Raw genomic sequence first — 16,689 nt, 5'->3', positions numbered from 1 at the left:
CACTCTTTTTACAACCGAAAATATGCGTATAAAATCTATGGTTTTACGCACGGATTGTACTTCCTTGTATATCCTGCATAATAAACGACATGAACCACCAAAACACCATCATTAACGTTTTGAACCATGAACTGGGAAAGGATCCCCGGTCACCGTGCCACCACTATTGCGCAACCACTTCTTTGACACATCATACATTACCTGACAAAGAAACGCACGTTCATCTAACAGTACAGCCATATATCGCCTACATATTGCTTAATCCCTCCTCACCACTATATCAACTGGAGAAATATAATTGCCCTACATTTTGTTATATAAATACATACTTTTCACTGAATAAAATAAGCACTTTAATTCCAGACGTAAGTCTACGCACTCGCATCCAACCAAATCTTATTTTCACTTTTAGAGTTTCCTAAAGGAAAAGGAAACTTCGGGATAAAGAGGAAAATAGAATAACATCTGGTTTACCGATTTCGGAGCAAAATAAAAAGCCGTTCATTGCCCAAAATTGTAGGCTACTACTCACAGACATAGCAACTCATGCTAAAAGGAGGCGCAACTCCGAAAAGCAAAGCTCTCACAAACTCGTACACCCCGTCCTCCACCCTTACCTTAATAGTTCCGTCCATTTTGCGCAATTTTCAGCGGACCCCAACAATATTCCAAACATGACACGCTCCTGAATTAATTCCAGCCCCCGATATATCTTAGAGAGAAACAGACAGTTAACCGGATGTTTTTTTCTCTACATTTGGGAAGGGAAGTCACCGCTTTTGAGAAGGAAGCTATGTGTGTCACTTCAAGCCCTGCCTTCATTGTAGTTCCAAAAAGCAGGATACTTGTCACAAAGAGATAAGCAGGGAAAACAATTGCGTGTACCACCCCTGTTAATATTTTTACTCGGAAACTTTTATAGAATGGTTGCCAGCGTTATGCATATGTTGTTGTAGGCTACATTTGTGTATTTTTGATATCCAAAAGTCACAGACACTGGCGAATGAGTTTGTTTCAGCAATTCCATCGATATACAAGTATTATGTTAAATTTACTTTACAATTAAAAAGTTATCATTTTAACCGCTATAGGCTGTTATGTGATTCCATTATGTTTTATAATCTCCGTATGTATTGCTTAAAAGCAATGCATGAAACATTTTTCCACAATTCTGATTTTACTGTAGCCCAAATCATTCCCAACACTATTAACTTCTTATATTCACGTTTCCACTGCGAGATGGATATATAAAATAGAGTTTCACTTCCAAAGCAGACAGATGTTTTCCTCGAGAGTGCTGATGAAATGAACTGTAAATCAAACCAAGAGGATTACGAACTTGAACTACCTGTGGCAAGGGTTGTTGCGATCTAGACTACTCTTTGTTATAGCCTTCCAAGCCTCTGTGAAGTTTTCCTAATAAAACCCAAGCACGCAGCGCCCCAGAGGCATAATATCAAGGTCTGCTCTACATGTGTGAGTCTGCATCAAACACAGGAGGGAATGATAATGGATTGTATATTTCCAAATATTGCTAAGGGGAACCCCGTCGGAAGTTTGGAGTTTAGTTAATGAGTAAATGTGTATGGTTTTCGTTAAAGTAATGATGAAGTGTACTTACTCCCATGTTATGTTACTACATTGTTATTACATTATTATAGGCTTCTAATATTATTTTGATTGTTGTTGTTGTTATTATTATTATTATTAGACCTAGGCTATAGTTGAACTACTTTCTTAGGCTACTGGACCCATGGACAAAAATCTCCAGTCCCCATCCCCAACCATTTTCCTCTACATTTGGAAATTGTCCTTGTCAATTCAGACACAATTTCAGCGCAATGCTAGACATGGAGCCAGCCCTGAACGTGACCAGACCAATGGGCTCTGCCTGGGGGAGAGGCCAGGCCACAGAGCGGCCAAACGGAGCCTGCGACGCTGTGACTGACAGACTGGCCGGCCTGTCTGCTCTCGACTTGGGGGTCTGTTGGGGGAGAGGCCCCCTCTATACCACCACATCTGGATCCTGCTTGGGGTCAAAGCTTCTCCTGCCTGAGGCCAATTCAGCCTCGTGTAATTAAGGGAGACACCTTGTTTAACTATTTAGTGGCCGTTACATTTTCTTATTCAACATTCCTGTTTTGGGTTTGTATTGGATTTAGGCCGAAAGAAAGTAGGCCGAATGAATGTCATGGTATACTATTCATTATAAACTGGGTGGTTCGAGGACTGAATGCTGATTGGCTGACAGCCGTGGTATATCAGACCGTATATCACGGGAAAGACAACACATTTACTTGTACTGCTCTAATTAGGTTAGTAACCCGTTTATAATAGCAATAATACACCTCGGAGGTTTGTGGTATATGGCCAATATACCAAGGCTAAAAAGGGCTGTATCCAGGCACTCCGCAATACCGCACATCCTCGTGCGTTATTGCGTAATTATAGATTTCCTCCATGTTAGACCCGTTTGCAATAGCAGAGGGCATTGGTATGGCTTAGCGTTTTGAAAATAATAAATGTTTATTATTTTTAATAGACTGTTGGCTAGTAGGCCTAATAGTGAATTACTGTCATTTTATGGGCCATATAAGTAGGCCTATTTCAAATATGCCTAATACCCCGTAAAACGCAAACAAAATCTTATGTGATTCGTTGACACCTGAGGTTACTTCAGGTATAATGTGACCAAATTCTGAAATCACATAGCACTATTGATTGAGTTGGTCACAGAGCCACAGTAACCGAGGCAAATCACTAACAAACTAAAGACTAAATAAGAGCAGGCTATAGCTAATCAAATTATTCACTCCATTACGCACGGAACGTGCATGCTTATGCAAAGAGAGTGGTAACAAATATTTTCGGAGGCCAATAAACAGATGCAAGTTGGTTTATACAGCGAACCACAGAACATCTGACTTGACGCTGAAATCTGACAGCCAGACATTTCCTACCACGAGCTGTGGGAAGCCATAGCACCTCCATTGGACAATACAATAAGTGGGTGGACAGCACTTGGGTTAGTTTCAGTTTATGCTCATCGTGAACTTATAGCACTTCACAACTTCGCATGCTTACAAATGTTCAATAATAGCCGATATAGGCCTAAACGTCTCCATTATGTTACCAAATGATCCAAGGCTAAATTATGACGGTGATCATTATGTCGTTATTATTATAGGTTTTCATTTGAATTATTAGGCAAGATTATTAGCCTACTGAAAGAGGCCTATGTTTATATTATTCGTGAACAAATATTCATTCATAGGCCTAATGTTGTGACTTCTATAAATTAATTTATGTGACAAACGTTTTCGACCTATTATTCTAACCACTACATAGACATAGACATGTATCGGCCATTTAAGATTGTTCATTAGACTTGAGAGTTCTGGTAAGCTCCTTCTCTTTCTCGGGCAAAAATAAAGCCCAAGTAAAAATACTCTGGAAAAAAAAGCGGAGACCGAACGGTCTGGTCCCTTGCTCCGGGCCATAATTAATTTGAGATGTATTTTTATTGGAGAGCTCGAGTCTCGCCTGGCCTTAATCAAACAAAACCAATGCTAGACCATGAAGCAGAATATTTCTTACAAATTTGTCTCGAGACGTGCCTGGTTCACATTCTGAACAATCAATATCTTCCCCCAAATGCAACATAATTCAGTGCAGGTTTAGATTAAAACGAGGGCAATGTGATATTCATTGACCGGACGAACTTTGTGTTCAATATGGGTTGTTTAAGCAATCGTAAGCGTTCAATGGTTAACCTGAGAACACTTTACACAGGTTCCTGGATTTGTTTCCCCGTCATTGACTTGTTGTCTTATTTAGGGAGCAGAAAGGCTCATTTCAAAGCATATTTTCTCCTCAAACATTCCTTCCTTCCTGTTCAAGTCTCCCAAAACAAATCGGTAGTTGTTCAGAGAACTCAAGCAGTGTGGCCAGTGAAACCTTCTGCAGAGCGCTACAAACGGTAGGGATGTATGAAAAGAGCCCTTATATGCAAAGGAAAATAAGTCGACAAAGCATAAGTCACTCTTGGAATATTTTGAGTATAAAGATATTATGAACGGCTTGACTAAGCACAAATGTTCATTTTCATAAGCATACAGGCTCCGCCTATATGCAATTGGTCTTCGACGAATGATCTATGACAGAAAGACATGGCATCACATTTCCTATAGTATTTTAAAACAGCCAGATTCCCATAATAGCCTACGGAAATGTTGATGTGTTATGGTGAGCAGTCAATGACAGGTAGGCATACATTCCCATAATACATGGCGACTGCACTTACACTGATAGTTTCTTAAACGTAGGTTATGGCATGTCGTGGATTGTGCAGTTTAATATAGGCTATAAGATTAACAATGGGAATGCATATTTCGTTTCCAACAAATCGTCCCAAGGCCTATACATTGTCAGGTTGCAGGAATTCCACGCTGTACCACGTGATTCAATGCACAGAGTTTTAAACGTGAAAACCAGATGTCCACTATTTGCTTTGTTTACATTCTTTGAGACTGTGGCGGAGAGAGAAAAAAACGGCATGATGTCAAATATAACAATGTGCTATAACGGTCCCGCACTGAAGGCAAAGACATTAAATGAATCGTGATGTCCAGACAAATGCAAATAATCCCATTATACAGTAGGCTACCATAAAATGTTTGAATGCAGGCCTATTCTTGCATAACGGTTATAACATGGTAACAACAACCGAATAGAGAGAGACAATTGTGACAAGATTTAATTGATAGGATACCTATTCAATATACCTATCATATTAGGCCTATGGTATGCTTACCGATAGCTATTTAAAGAATGACAAGACGATGCTAATTATTCACAAAGGCTCATCATGAATAGAAAATTAGGGAGAACCCAGACCGTCCAGCAAAATGACCTGCTCGAAGAGAAGATGTTGTCTTACCTTGACGTAAGACGAAGTGTCAGGCACGGTCTGAAACATGTTCATAGAACCGAGAGGGTCGAGAGGTCTTCAACAGTGTTCAACGGGCCCTGGGGAGAGGAGAGGAATATTAGCACAAAAAAGGGGAAAAGGTGAAAAAGAGCAATATATTCTAAAATAATAAGGCAATAAAAGAATTAAAACAACACAAATAAATATAATGGTAAAACATAGTAATAATATGCTAATAATGTGCACAATAATTATACTAGTTGGCTAGTGTGCCCAATAATACTATTTCTAATAATTATGGGCATATTGATCATCAATTGTGGTTCAATGCAGACGAAAATAATCAATAATGTAATAACAATGTAATGACAAATAAAGCCTATTGTGTGGGGAATAATACATATTATGTCATGGCAATATGTCATGTCTAAATAGCTATGATAGCTATGTCTGTCTGATTGGTGGAAGAATGACTCAGCTTCCTATTGGTAAAGAGCTATAGTATAGGCTAGACGTAACACTGGAATCACAAACTCTCCCGCCCAATCTTTCAGTAATGCATTTGACCATCAACAACCTTTATTCCTAATGCACTAATATCCACACATCCAGTATTCAAGCTTCATTCATCGATTAACTCATACTTCATTGACTCTTTTGCTAGCTAATTTTTTTATGTTAAATTAAATAACTTGTATTTTCAGGGCCCCATGCAAACTTTTGTGAATGTTCAATGGCAGTGATACCTCCTGAAAATCTTCCCCTCAGGCTAATAGTTCCGTTTTCTGCACTCTGGTTGTTATCACGTTAGCTTTGTTTGGATCTTTTTTCTATTCGCCCTCAAGTTAAATTATTTATTTACGCCTCAGGCCACACATTCAATTAAATAAACCATTTGAAAACCTTTTTACTTTCGGAAGCCTTTTGCTATTGTTCATGTTGTTGTGATATCAGGGTAAGTTATTGACAATATCAATAACCACCAGAGCTAGAGATCTCTGGAGCGCGCCAGGAGCGCATTGCGGTTTAGTGGATTGCGTTCCATTCTGTGAAAGCACTTCCACCAAAATATATAGTAGGTTCAGATTTGGTTCATAGGCCCACTGTAAATTATTGGACTCAGACTTGATTCATTCAGCCGTATGACCGTCCGTGCACTGTTGTTTCCTTCATCACATATTTAGTGGCACAATGATAATCTAATAACCAGTCACATATTCGCATCCATAATACCACTGTTCATGATGGCCTGAATCACTACCATGGTTGAATGACTTTAGTTTGCTCGATAGACACCTCTGGTGGAGAGAGCAGGGCAGCAGATCCCAAACCCCAACCTTCACTACGTTTCTCCCTAAAGCTTACCACATATTGAAACACTTTTCTCTTTAATAAGTGCAGCTTACAAAGTCTAGGGTGAAAGGGCAGCTCGAATACGATGTCTTTGGCCGTTCCCTCAGTGTGGAATTATTAAGAAGATTGGCACATGCAACATTTAACATTCCTAACATCAAGCAAATTACACTGAGACAAACACTGGTCTCCAAAAACAATGAGTGAATAATGAGAACTAACTTTTTATTGTCAATGCAAAGATTGCAGCCATAGCCTAATTCATTTCGACTCATCCGTTGACAGGAGACACCCACTGTCACTGTGAAAACTGGGCAAAACGAAAGGTAAGGTAGCACTTGTCAATATAGGCCTACAATACATGGTGCAGGGACCCTAAAACAACTGCGGCATTATGTTAAAAACAACCACATAGCAAAAATACGACTAAAACAGATGGACCACTACACATCCAGAATTCATGTTATAGCAATCTCTAAATAAGTAAATATGAAACACACGAACTGACTAGTGTGTGATCAGATATTTTATAGGCCCACACTCACATATTTTATGGAATACTTTCATGTTTGGCTGAAATGTTTTGGTTATTGCATTTCTGCCGCATCACCTCGGCTACTGATATATTATCTAAGGGGCTTATGATCGTGGCACTATTGATAATTGTTGGTGACCACTATTTTTTAAATTTTCAGCTTCTGCAGGCAAACGCTAGGCTCGCCTAATAAAGTTTCCCAAATGCATCCCATTTCTAAACGGTAAAAGAGCATAGAATTCCGCATCTGTAGCCAATTAGGCGACTCGCGGCTCAGGAGGACTGTTGAATAACTGCAGTGGCTGTCCTCCGAGACAGCCCGTGGGCTGAAAGCCTCTAGTGTTACATTTTAAGCATCTTACCTTGCACAAGCGCGTGCTGTCATCCATCATAAATGAGAACGAACTGATTTTCCCTCATCTATGCACTTTTTCTAACCACAGTTCTCACTCATCTAAAAACCTTGAAAGCGAGTTATATTAGGGCAAACCAAAACACATTTCGAAAACAAACTTGTAAACGAAAAAATGTCATTTTTATCGGATGAGAGCCTGAAAAGCATTTGTTTAAGCTAAATGAAACCAGATCCGAAGACTGGCATGGAATCGTGATAAATTAGATCGTTTTATGAAAAGGCAGGCTACATGAATCTAGAATTAGTAACAAAACAGTGGAATTGATTTATAGTCACCAAACATGCTGCATGCACAGGTTGGTGGATGGTTAGAAAAGACAACGAGTCGCAATCTTACAAATGGAATTTCCTCACCCACCTGTCGTTATGTTGTCAGTCGTCTACTCTTTCAGTTGAATTATTCCCCAATTGAAATGAATTGTCCCGTCTATTCAATGTCGGTACCATGGATGACAGTAAGTTATTTTTAGAAGGCGTACACAGGGGTATGAATGAGAACCTTACTGTGATAAGAGAGCCGCCAGTCGGCAACCAATTGGAAGAGAGCGAAAAACTTCTCGTTGCGTTTAGTGTGAGAGGGAGCCGGAGTTGCAAGTCAACTGAACCATGACATAAGGGAAATCTAGAATACAGAGGAACAGCACCATAAACAAGCAGGTCCTTTGAAATTTGAAAAAGACTACGGCTTAATGTCCTTCCGCCCTCCTTTCGTAAGCTATTGACTAAATCAAATATAGGCATTTTTACACACCTGTCCATGCAGGCTATGTGTATGTTATGGATAGAACAGGAAATCGAATGAACTTTGTACAAAAGTTAAATAAAATGCTTTATCAAAATAAATATCATGCCAACTTTGAAACCACAAATTATATTTTATTGACATCATCCCTATGAAACAGTTTCTGTTGTTTAACATCATGTTATTTCACAAACAAAAAGAGCTAACATCATGTCTGATAGAATATGTTTTCCTCCCCTTTACGCATTTACAACAGTGCAGGCACATTTAATGAAATGCCAATCTATTAGAAGAAAAAAATCCGAATTTCTCAGATTTTACTTTGGAATCCAGCAAAGCAGATATTCTATGGGGCATATATTTTTTCATGCTCCATCGCCCCCTCATGTGATAGTTCCCGCCCCGCAGGAATAACTGCAGCCATAGCAGGATCCGCGCTTCACGGCCTCGTGACAGAAACACGCGTCTCCAGTGAGAGTCTTTCCTGTTCAGTTGACCCCACTCAGTTCACCAACTTCCTTTCCTACACAGTGTCCTTATCCTCCACCCAAGAGTCCCTAAAAGGATGTTGGGCAATTCACAGTGAAAAAAGTTGCCCAAGCATTGAATTTTACAGCCTCGTTAATGTCGTCATTTCATGCAGGACTACCAACGTTAAATTGAGAAGGTTTCAATAGTTATCTACAATAGCCTTAAAGGGAAATTTCTAAATTGTACAACTCTCCAGCACCACCCCAACATTAACATATGTAAAAATGGCACGTTTCTATGTTTTTTTAGTTAAAAAAAGTGAGGAAGATAAGTGTTTGCAATGACATCATCTGTGTGCAACTCATTATGTGATTTTAACCAATTATGAGTAGGCATTGCCTACTAATTGCCTACTAATTAGTTGATGATGTCACTGGAAACGCTTAACTTCCTCTATCTTTTTTTACTGCAAAACATAGAAATGTGCATTTTCACATACTGAGTATAAAAAACATTAAGAACACTTGCTCTTTCCATAACATAGACTGACCAGCAATGTTCCCTCTAAACTGCATGCGTGGCGCACACTAGATTGAACTTGACTCAACTTTCTAGAGTTTTCCCCTTTAGTTAACACTATCAATGTTTCGCTTAACTGTGGGAATTGTGCTTGAATCAACGCAATATTAGCCACTTTCAACGTAACACACCGAAACAAAACGAACTATGCAAGACTTAATATGGATAACTAACTGTGGGAGAGCTACAGTAGGCCGATATGCAAATAGCCATTGTCATAAATGGATCTGTGCAATTCACTTTGAATTGCTGTATTTCTAGACCTTTGTCCAGTACACAACACACTGACATATTGGTGGCAGTAAGAAAGCCATCGCCATCAGAAACCCATTCAACATAGCCTAGATTTACATTTTTATTACATCAAAAAAACTTTTTGGGTTCTCATATGCTTACAATTATGTTTTGATTCTTGCTTGAACAGTCACTAAGACTATATTTGGTCGTGATCATTGCAAAATACAATTTTTGGATGCAGCAGTTGTTAGCTGAATGCTAATGCTCATTGATATAGGCTGTAGCAAAAGATAGCCAAAGAGCCATTTTACTGGATGAAGTTGAAGTATTTTTGAAGTATAATGCAATTGATTTGCAAGGATGACAAACACATTTTATTAAGCAGGACATTCATACGAGCCTTAAAATCCAATTATAATCCAAAAGTAGTGTGAAATGCACTCATAAGCCACATGTAAATAGAGGCTTTTTTTTTGCTGGCGTTCTATAAGAACTACCCTTTGTTCTGCCACCAACTCGCCCATCGTCCATCGCCCATCGCCCTTTGCAAAGACAAAAAGGGGTTTATATGATCAACAACAAAAAGTAACGATTGATGGCCAGAGAACTGCTTGAGTGGGGGATTCGCGAGTAGATGCGCTTCTTTTGATATCAAAGCGAGAGCTGCATGTACACACCTGTGCACATTTGTTCATATTCTTTGCTAGTTATTGAGTTATTAGCCCAGCCATAGCTCATTTCTAGGCAACAATGGGGGGAGTGGTTGCTTCCTATAAGAGCCCACATTTTGTAAAAATGTTTTTCCCTTTAATGTCTATTCTGGTCTGTAGCTGAATGAAAACACATTTAAGGTTTGGTTGTCTGGGTTGATTGCTGCCAAAATACTTGTTGTTCAACGCTGGTTGCCACCACGTGACCTTCATATAAGGATGGTTGGTATACTTTCAAGATGTGGTTATGTTGGAGTTATCCACTGCCCAGGTGAATACAGCCAAACATACTACTCTGGAAATGTGGGAAGTAGCTGCTTCAGAAATCTCTTATTTGCTGGAGAATGTGGGATACAATGGCTTTCTTGATGTTGTTATACTGGTCATAAATCTAACTGTGTGTACTTTTTATTTCATTGTAGTGTAGTATTTTTTAAATATATATATGTTTTTATATATGTTATGTGTCTACCCAGGTTGGGGATGGGGTGGGGCTACCAGGGGTATGTTTGGGATGGGAGGTAGGGTTATTAAAAAAGGGGGGCATTTTACTGTCTTGTATTGATTGCATTGCCTTTGTGACACAATAAAAACAACTGTTCACAAAAAAGAAAAAACATAGTAATGCTAATCTGATGCTAAATCAGAGAGATGCCATCCAATCTGCCTTCCAATCTAACTTCAGAAAGTTTCCAAGAAAAACAACCTCACAGTTACCATTGATTAGATTTGGATTCAATTGTAAGCTAGTTGTGCACCTGAGGATGGTCATTGTGGTGTTACAGTTACACAATCTGCATATTTTCAATTGTTACAGTAGCTAGGCTTTAGCTTTCTCTTTGTATCTCTTGGCTCTAGCCATTCATTTTGTCTTGCTCTGTAAGAAACATGTCTTCAATCAGGTCTGTGCCACATCTCCATTCCACTGGCAGGCCATGGCCCCCTGACTGGTGTAAACATCATGGGCTGTTCCAGAGTTCTACACCATCTCCTGGGATTCCACCAAAACAGTTGTGTTTAGGACTTTGTGGCAGCAATGTCGTACAGACAGCTCTGATTACATCGACTGGAGTAAATGAAGCCCCTTACTGACTCTGAACTGTAATTGGTTATTTATTTATTTGGAGGAGCTACCAGGAGAGATGATCTAGAGATGGAGATAGCTCCCATTGCAGCCCTGTTTTTAACTCCTCGGGGGCAGAGAAAATGGGAGTGTGGCACCAGGCAAGGCAAGGCAGGGCGGAATATGACATATTTTCACGGTAGCCCCCGTCAAGCCCAGATGCAGCGCAGTTAAACCCAAAGACCCGTGACTTCTGGGGAAGGGAGTTCTGGTCCTAGGAGAGGGGTAAGGAGGGAGTGGGTGGGGGTGGAGGGGGGATTATGGACTATGAGTAGAGAAGACTATAAGGCCTATATAAGTCTCATCATTCGTCTTTTCATGAAAGACTGTTACAGTTGAATGTCTAGAAGAAGAATCCTCCGGGTTCATGGTATGTAATATAAATTCATAGACGACGAGAGGAAAATGCCTCCATCAATCCCACCCTGTGTAAACAGAGGCACGCTAACGTGTGTCATATTAATTAGCAGGGGGAAGTATTAAATTAAAGCGCTGCAGTCATTTCATGAGGCAACCATTTATGAAGGTAATGGCATCCCTATAAATTAACGGGAGGCCGACGAGCCACCTGATGTGTTGCCACTCATCACGCTCTGAGAATATCAATAATACACCCTCTTTGACCTCATGGAGGCATAAGCAGTCCCTTATATGAAGGCCTCGCTGGCTTCGGCTCGAGGGTTATCTTCCAGGCAGCACTTTGGGAGAGGATCTATGATGCTTTAGATCAAAATTTGGCGTGGAGACAAAATACATGCTCTCATTATACACAACATGTTCTGCTATCCGTTTAATCAAAATCCCTGAAAGGATGTGTGTGTGTGGTGAATACATGCCTTACCATTGTTTCACCACACCTTCAACGTGTATCAAATAATCGTAATCAAATAGTACTTATCCTGTGTGTTTATGTTTCTCTGTGTGAGTACAAAAGTGCAAAGAAGGCTGACATTCTTCCTTACTGCATATGGGAACCAAGGTGCTGCTTACTTTACACACTTACTAAAAATATAAAAACTCAAGGGGATTCATCCCTGTATAAACTACATGGGAATGGAATAAAGCCTTCAAAAAGGCATATACTCCATGAAAAAAAGAGGGAGCGAGCAGTAGAGAGTACTGCCACTTAGGAAGCCTAAATCATCCCTGGAATATAAATCTACTGACCGCTCATCATTCTACAGCATTTTAAAAAGCACTTAAAGAAAAACACAGGCTGAAATGAATATGCTGTCACCTCTCATTTTGGTCTAACTGCTTTGCTCCTTAAGAAGTGTTGTTCCCTGGAAGGTGGTTGAAGGCGGTAGAGCTCTCAGGTTTACCGTGCCATGCATTCTCAGGGATTTACTTTGAGGCCCCCGTCCCCCCAAGACGTGTCAGACAGCCTGAACTCTCTCGATGTGGGCTGTTTACCAGACTACAAAAATCATTCATCTGTGCTTTCAGACGGTCAAATCTGGATCCAATAAACAAACCCACTACTGATCTCCCTCTTTTAGGAGTTATTACATCCTTAGACCACTAGAGGGCTCTCTGGTCCAAGCTAGAGCAACTCACCTAGYTTAGTGTTGTAACCATCTTACAAAGCATTTTGAAGAGAAGAAGCAGTCCTAAGACGTGCAATTATAGATGTGAACAATATGTTCAGTTTCATTGGCAGATCTGCACGAGACTTGACACGAAATTAGTATATCCTACTACGCCTTTATCCTTTCACTTATTATACCCCAAAATACAGACATCTGCTATACTTTAGTGAAGTATTTTAAAACAAAAACAAGTCAAGTGCTGAAATTAGGTTTCTGACTCAACTTCAACATGAAAAGAAAGTGTATTTGTTTCCTATCTGACATCTTTAGAAGGTTGAGCTGTTAATGAACCAAAAGATAACAACGGTACAAAACAGAGCTTCCCACCTCTCTCTCTCTCTCTCTCTCTCTCTCTCTCTCTCTCTCTCTCTCTCTCTCTCTCTTTTCTCTCTCTCTCTCTCGCTTTCTCTCTCTCTTTCTCTCTCTCTCTCTCTCTCCTCCTCTCTCTCTCTCTTCTCTCTCTCCTCCTCTCTCTCTCTCTCTCTCTCTCTCTCTCTCTTCCCCCAGTTCGCTTGCAGTACTAACAAATGTGTGAAATGGTAAACAGACGCTGCAGTTTACTGATGCCAAGCCAGCCAGACAGCCAGGCCGCAACAACAACACACATTCTTCCAGAAGACAAGACTTCAAAGAGGAGATAGAGAAAGAGAGAGAGAGAAATACAAATTCCATCTTTTACCGTTGACCTAGGGCACACAATAAATGATACCTACCTCGGCCTAAACATCAGCACCACAGGTAACGTCCACAAAGCTGTGAACGATCTGAGAGACAAGGCAAGTAGGGCTTTCTAGGCCATCAAAGGAACATAAAATTCGACATACCAATTAGGATCTGGCAAAAAATCCTTGAATCAGTTATAGAACCCATTGCCCTTTACGGTTGTGAGGACTGGGGTCCACTCACCAACAAATAATTCACAAAATGGGACAAACACCAAATAGTTTTTTTAACGTTGTACCTCCTCCATGTACAACGTAAAACACCAAATAATGCATGTAGAGCATAATTAGTATGATACATGATACCCACGAATTATCAAAATCCAGATAACAGCCTTTAAGTTCTACAACCAACTAAAAGGAAGCGATTCCCAAACCTTCCATAACAAAGCCATCACCTATGAACCAAGAGAAGAGTCCTCTCAGCAAGCTGGTACTGAGGTTCTGTTCACAGCACAAACAGACCCCACAGAGCCCCAGGACAGCAATACAATTAGACCCAAACAAATACTGAGAAAACAAAAGGATAATTACTTGACACATTGGAAAGAATTAACCAAAAAAACTGAGCAAACTGGAATGCTATTTCGCCAGACCACTATGACTGACCAAAAATGAAGGAAAGCTTTGACTATTTACATACTCATTGAGCTTATCCTTGCTATTGAGAGAGGCCGGGCAGGCAGACCGGACTCTCAAGAGAAGACAGGCTATGTGAACACTGTCTCCAAAATTATGTGGAAACTGACCTGCACTTCCTAACCTCCTGCCAAATGTATGACTATATTGTAGACACATATTTCCCTGAGATTACACAGATCCACAAAGAATTAAAAAACAATCACATTTTGATAAACTCTCATATCTATTGGGTGAAATACCACAGTGTGCCATCACAGCAGCAAGATTTGTGACCTGTTGCCACAAAAAAAGGGCAACCAGTGAAGAACAAACACCATTTTAAATAAGACCTATATTTATTTACTTTCCCTTTTGTAGTTTACATTCTTGCACATTGTTACAACACTGTACATAGCCATAATGTAACATTTGAAATGTCTCTATTCTTTTTAAACTTTTGAGTGTGATGTTTACTGTTCATTTCTGATTATTTATTTCAATTTTGTATATTATCTATTTTACTTGCTTTGGCAATGTAAACATTTGTTTCCCATGCCAATTAAGCCCTTTGAATTGAATTGAGAGAGAGAGACAAACCAATTAGGATCTGGCTAAAAATACTTGAATCAGTTCTAAAACCCATTGCCCTTTATGGTTGTGAGGTCTGGGGTCCGCTCACCAACCAAGAATTCACAAAATGGGACAAACACCAAATTGAGACTCTGCATGCAGAATTCTGCAAAAATATCCTCAGTGTACAACGTAAAACACCAAATAATGCATGCAGAGCAGAATTAGGCCGATACCCGCTAATTATCAAAATCCAGAAAAGAGACGTTGAATTCTACAACCACCTAAAAGGAAGTGATTCCCAAACCTTCCAAAACAAAGCCATCACCTACAGAGCAATTAACCTGGAGAAGTGCCCCCTAAGCAAGCTGGTCCTGGGGCTCTGTTCAGAAACACAAACAGACCCCACAGAGCCCCAGGACAGCAAAACAATTAGACCCAACCAAATCACGAGAAAACAAAAAGATAATTACTTGACACATTGGAAAGAATGAACAAAAAACTGAGCAAACTAGAATGCTATTTGTCCCTAAGCAGAGAGTGATTGACCTAAACTTAAGGAAAGCTTTGACTATGTACAGACTCAATGAGCATAGCCTTGCTATTGAGAAAGGCCGCCGTAGGAAGACCTGGCTTTCAAGAGAAGCCATGCTACGTGCACACTGTCCACAAAATAAGGTGGAAACTGACCTGCACTTCCTAACCTCCTGCCAAATGTATGACCATATAAGAGACACAGATTTCCCTCAGAAATCCTCAGATACACAAACAATTCGAAAACAAACTCAATTTTGATCAACTCCCATATCTATTGGGTGAAATACCACAGTGTGCCATCACAGCAGCAAGATTTGTGACCTTTTGCCACAAGAAAAGGGCGACCAGTGAAGAACAAACACCATTGTACTGTAAATACAACCCATATTTATGTTGATTTCTTTTCCCTTTTGTACTATTTGCACATGAAATGATATTTTTTTATGTCTTTATTCTTTTGGAACCTTTGTGAGTGTAATGTATACTGTACATTTTTATTGTTTATTTCACTTTTGTTTATTTTCTAGTTCACTTGCTTTGGCAATGTTAACATATGTGTCCCATGCCAATAAAGCCCTTAAATATAATTGAATTGAGAGAGAGAGAGGTTGCGTTTGTGTGCAATTGTGAGGGAAGTGCCCCAAACGCCTGGGTAAAACCACTGTGTTCATGCCTGCCTCTTATAGAGACAGTGTCAGTGTCATCATATGTGTATCTGGTGATCAAAGTGTTAACATATGGTGCTGTTCTCTGGGTCTGACTGCAGGATACGTTGAAGCCAGCAGGTGGCCATACTAGTTCTTATAATGGGCTTTGTGTACATAAAGACAATTTATTCAGCACTGTGTTTGATCATAGCCACTTTAGTCATTTAGTGTACAAAACAAAAATCATATATTACATTGGTTTTGGGAAAGATAAATACACTCAAATATGGAAAATGCCTGAATCAAAGTAATTATCTCAGCTTGAGCAGGTCTCATGAAAACATGTTTATCCAAATGTAATCTGCCACTTGAAACAGTACTGCACTTCTTCACTTTGTCATCCTACTGAGAGGACCGGCTGAGAAATGGCCGTAGTGTGGCGTTCCACTGATAGAGGGCACAGTTGAGCTTTGGAACAAACTGAGAACCTCATGTAAGTCTATTCACCATTAGTATGCTAGTAACCAGAGGACCATTATAAGTAATAAAGAAATTAACTGCAAGGAATTGGAACAAACATAATATGGACCAACTTCCAAAACATTTATACTTTGAATAATTTATGCAGGGTGACAACTGATATGATTGACATGAGAAAAGAATCCAATCTTACTGGGTCTGTTCAGTTTCCAATAGCAGAGACATGGGGTTGGAGTTGAGGACCAAACATGCCCAGAGATCAGAGTTCAGAGTTTGGTCAGAGGTGTTCTTGATAGTCAGTGTTATGACATACTGTATGGAAATGGAGACCTCCTGCATATACATACAGTTGTGAATATAGCATTTAGAAGACTAAGTAAGACTCAACAAGGTAATCACCTACAATATACAGGTAACTGTCAAAATAA

At 39.8% G+C, this 16,689-nt stretch overlaps 1 protein-coding gene across 13 annotated transcripts in view; it reads right to left on the bottom strand.

The window, feature by feature from the left end:
- The window catches only part of LOC111960691 (Friend leukemia integration 1 transcription factor), a 124,089-nt gene that overhangs the window by 27,552 nt on the left and 79,848 nt on the right, over positions 1 to 16,689 (bottom strand). For 2 of the 13 annotated variants that reach the window (XM_070438783.1, XM_023982850.2), the window contains exons 1-2: positions 7,592 to 7,803; positions 4,940 to 5,028 (exon numbers count right to left, since the gene is read on the bottom strand). The exons of 7 other annotated variants lie outside the window; for them this stretch is intronic. In XM_070438783.1, the coding sequence (XP_070294884.1) occupies positions 4,940 to 4,984 (45 nt within the window). In that variant the 5' untranslated portion in view covers positions 4,985 to 5,028; positions 7,592 to 7,803. Of the gene's footprint in view, positions 1 to 474; positions 578 to 617; positions 791 to 4,939; positions 5,029 to 7,591; positions 7,804 to 16,689 lie in introns of those variants that run through there. 4 more of the 13 variants (XM_023982847.2, XM_023982854.2, XM_023982852.1 and 1 more) reach the window with 4 other exon arrangements.

Source organism: Salvelinus sp. IW2-2015, linkage group LG4p, assembly GCF_002910315.2.
Source record: "Salvelinus sp. IW2-2015 linkage group LG4p, ASM291031v2, whole genome shotgun sequence".
Taxonomy (NCBI): domain Eukaryota; kingdom Metazoa; phylum Chordata; class Actinopteri; order Salmoniformes; family Salmonidae; genus Salvelinus; species Salvelinus sp. IW2-2015.
The sequence above is the reverse complement of the archived record's forward strand: the minus strand, read 5'-3'. Positions and strand labels throughout refer to the sequence as shown.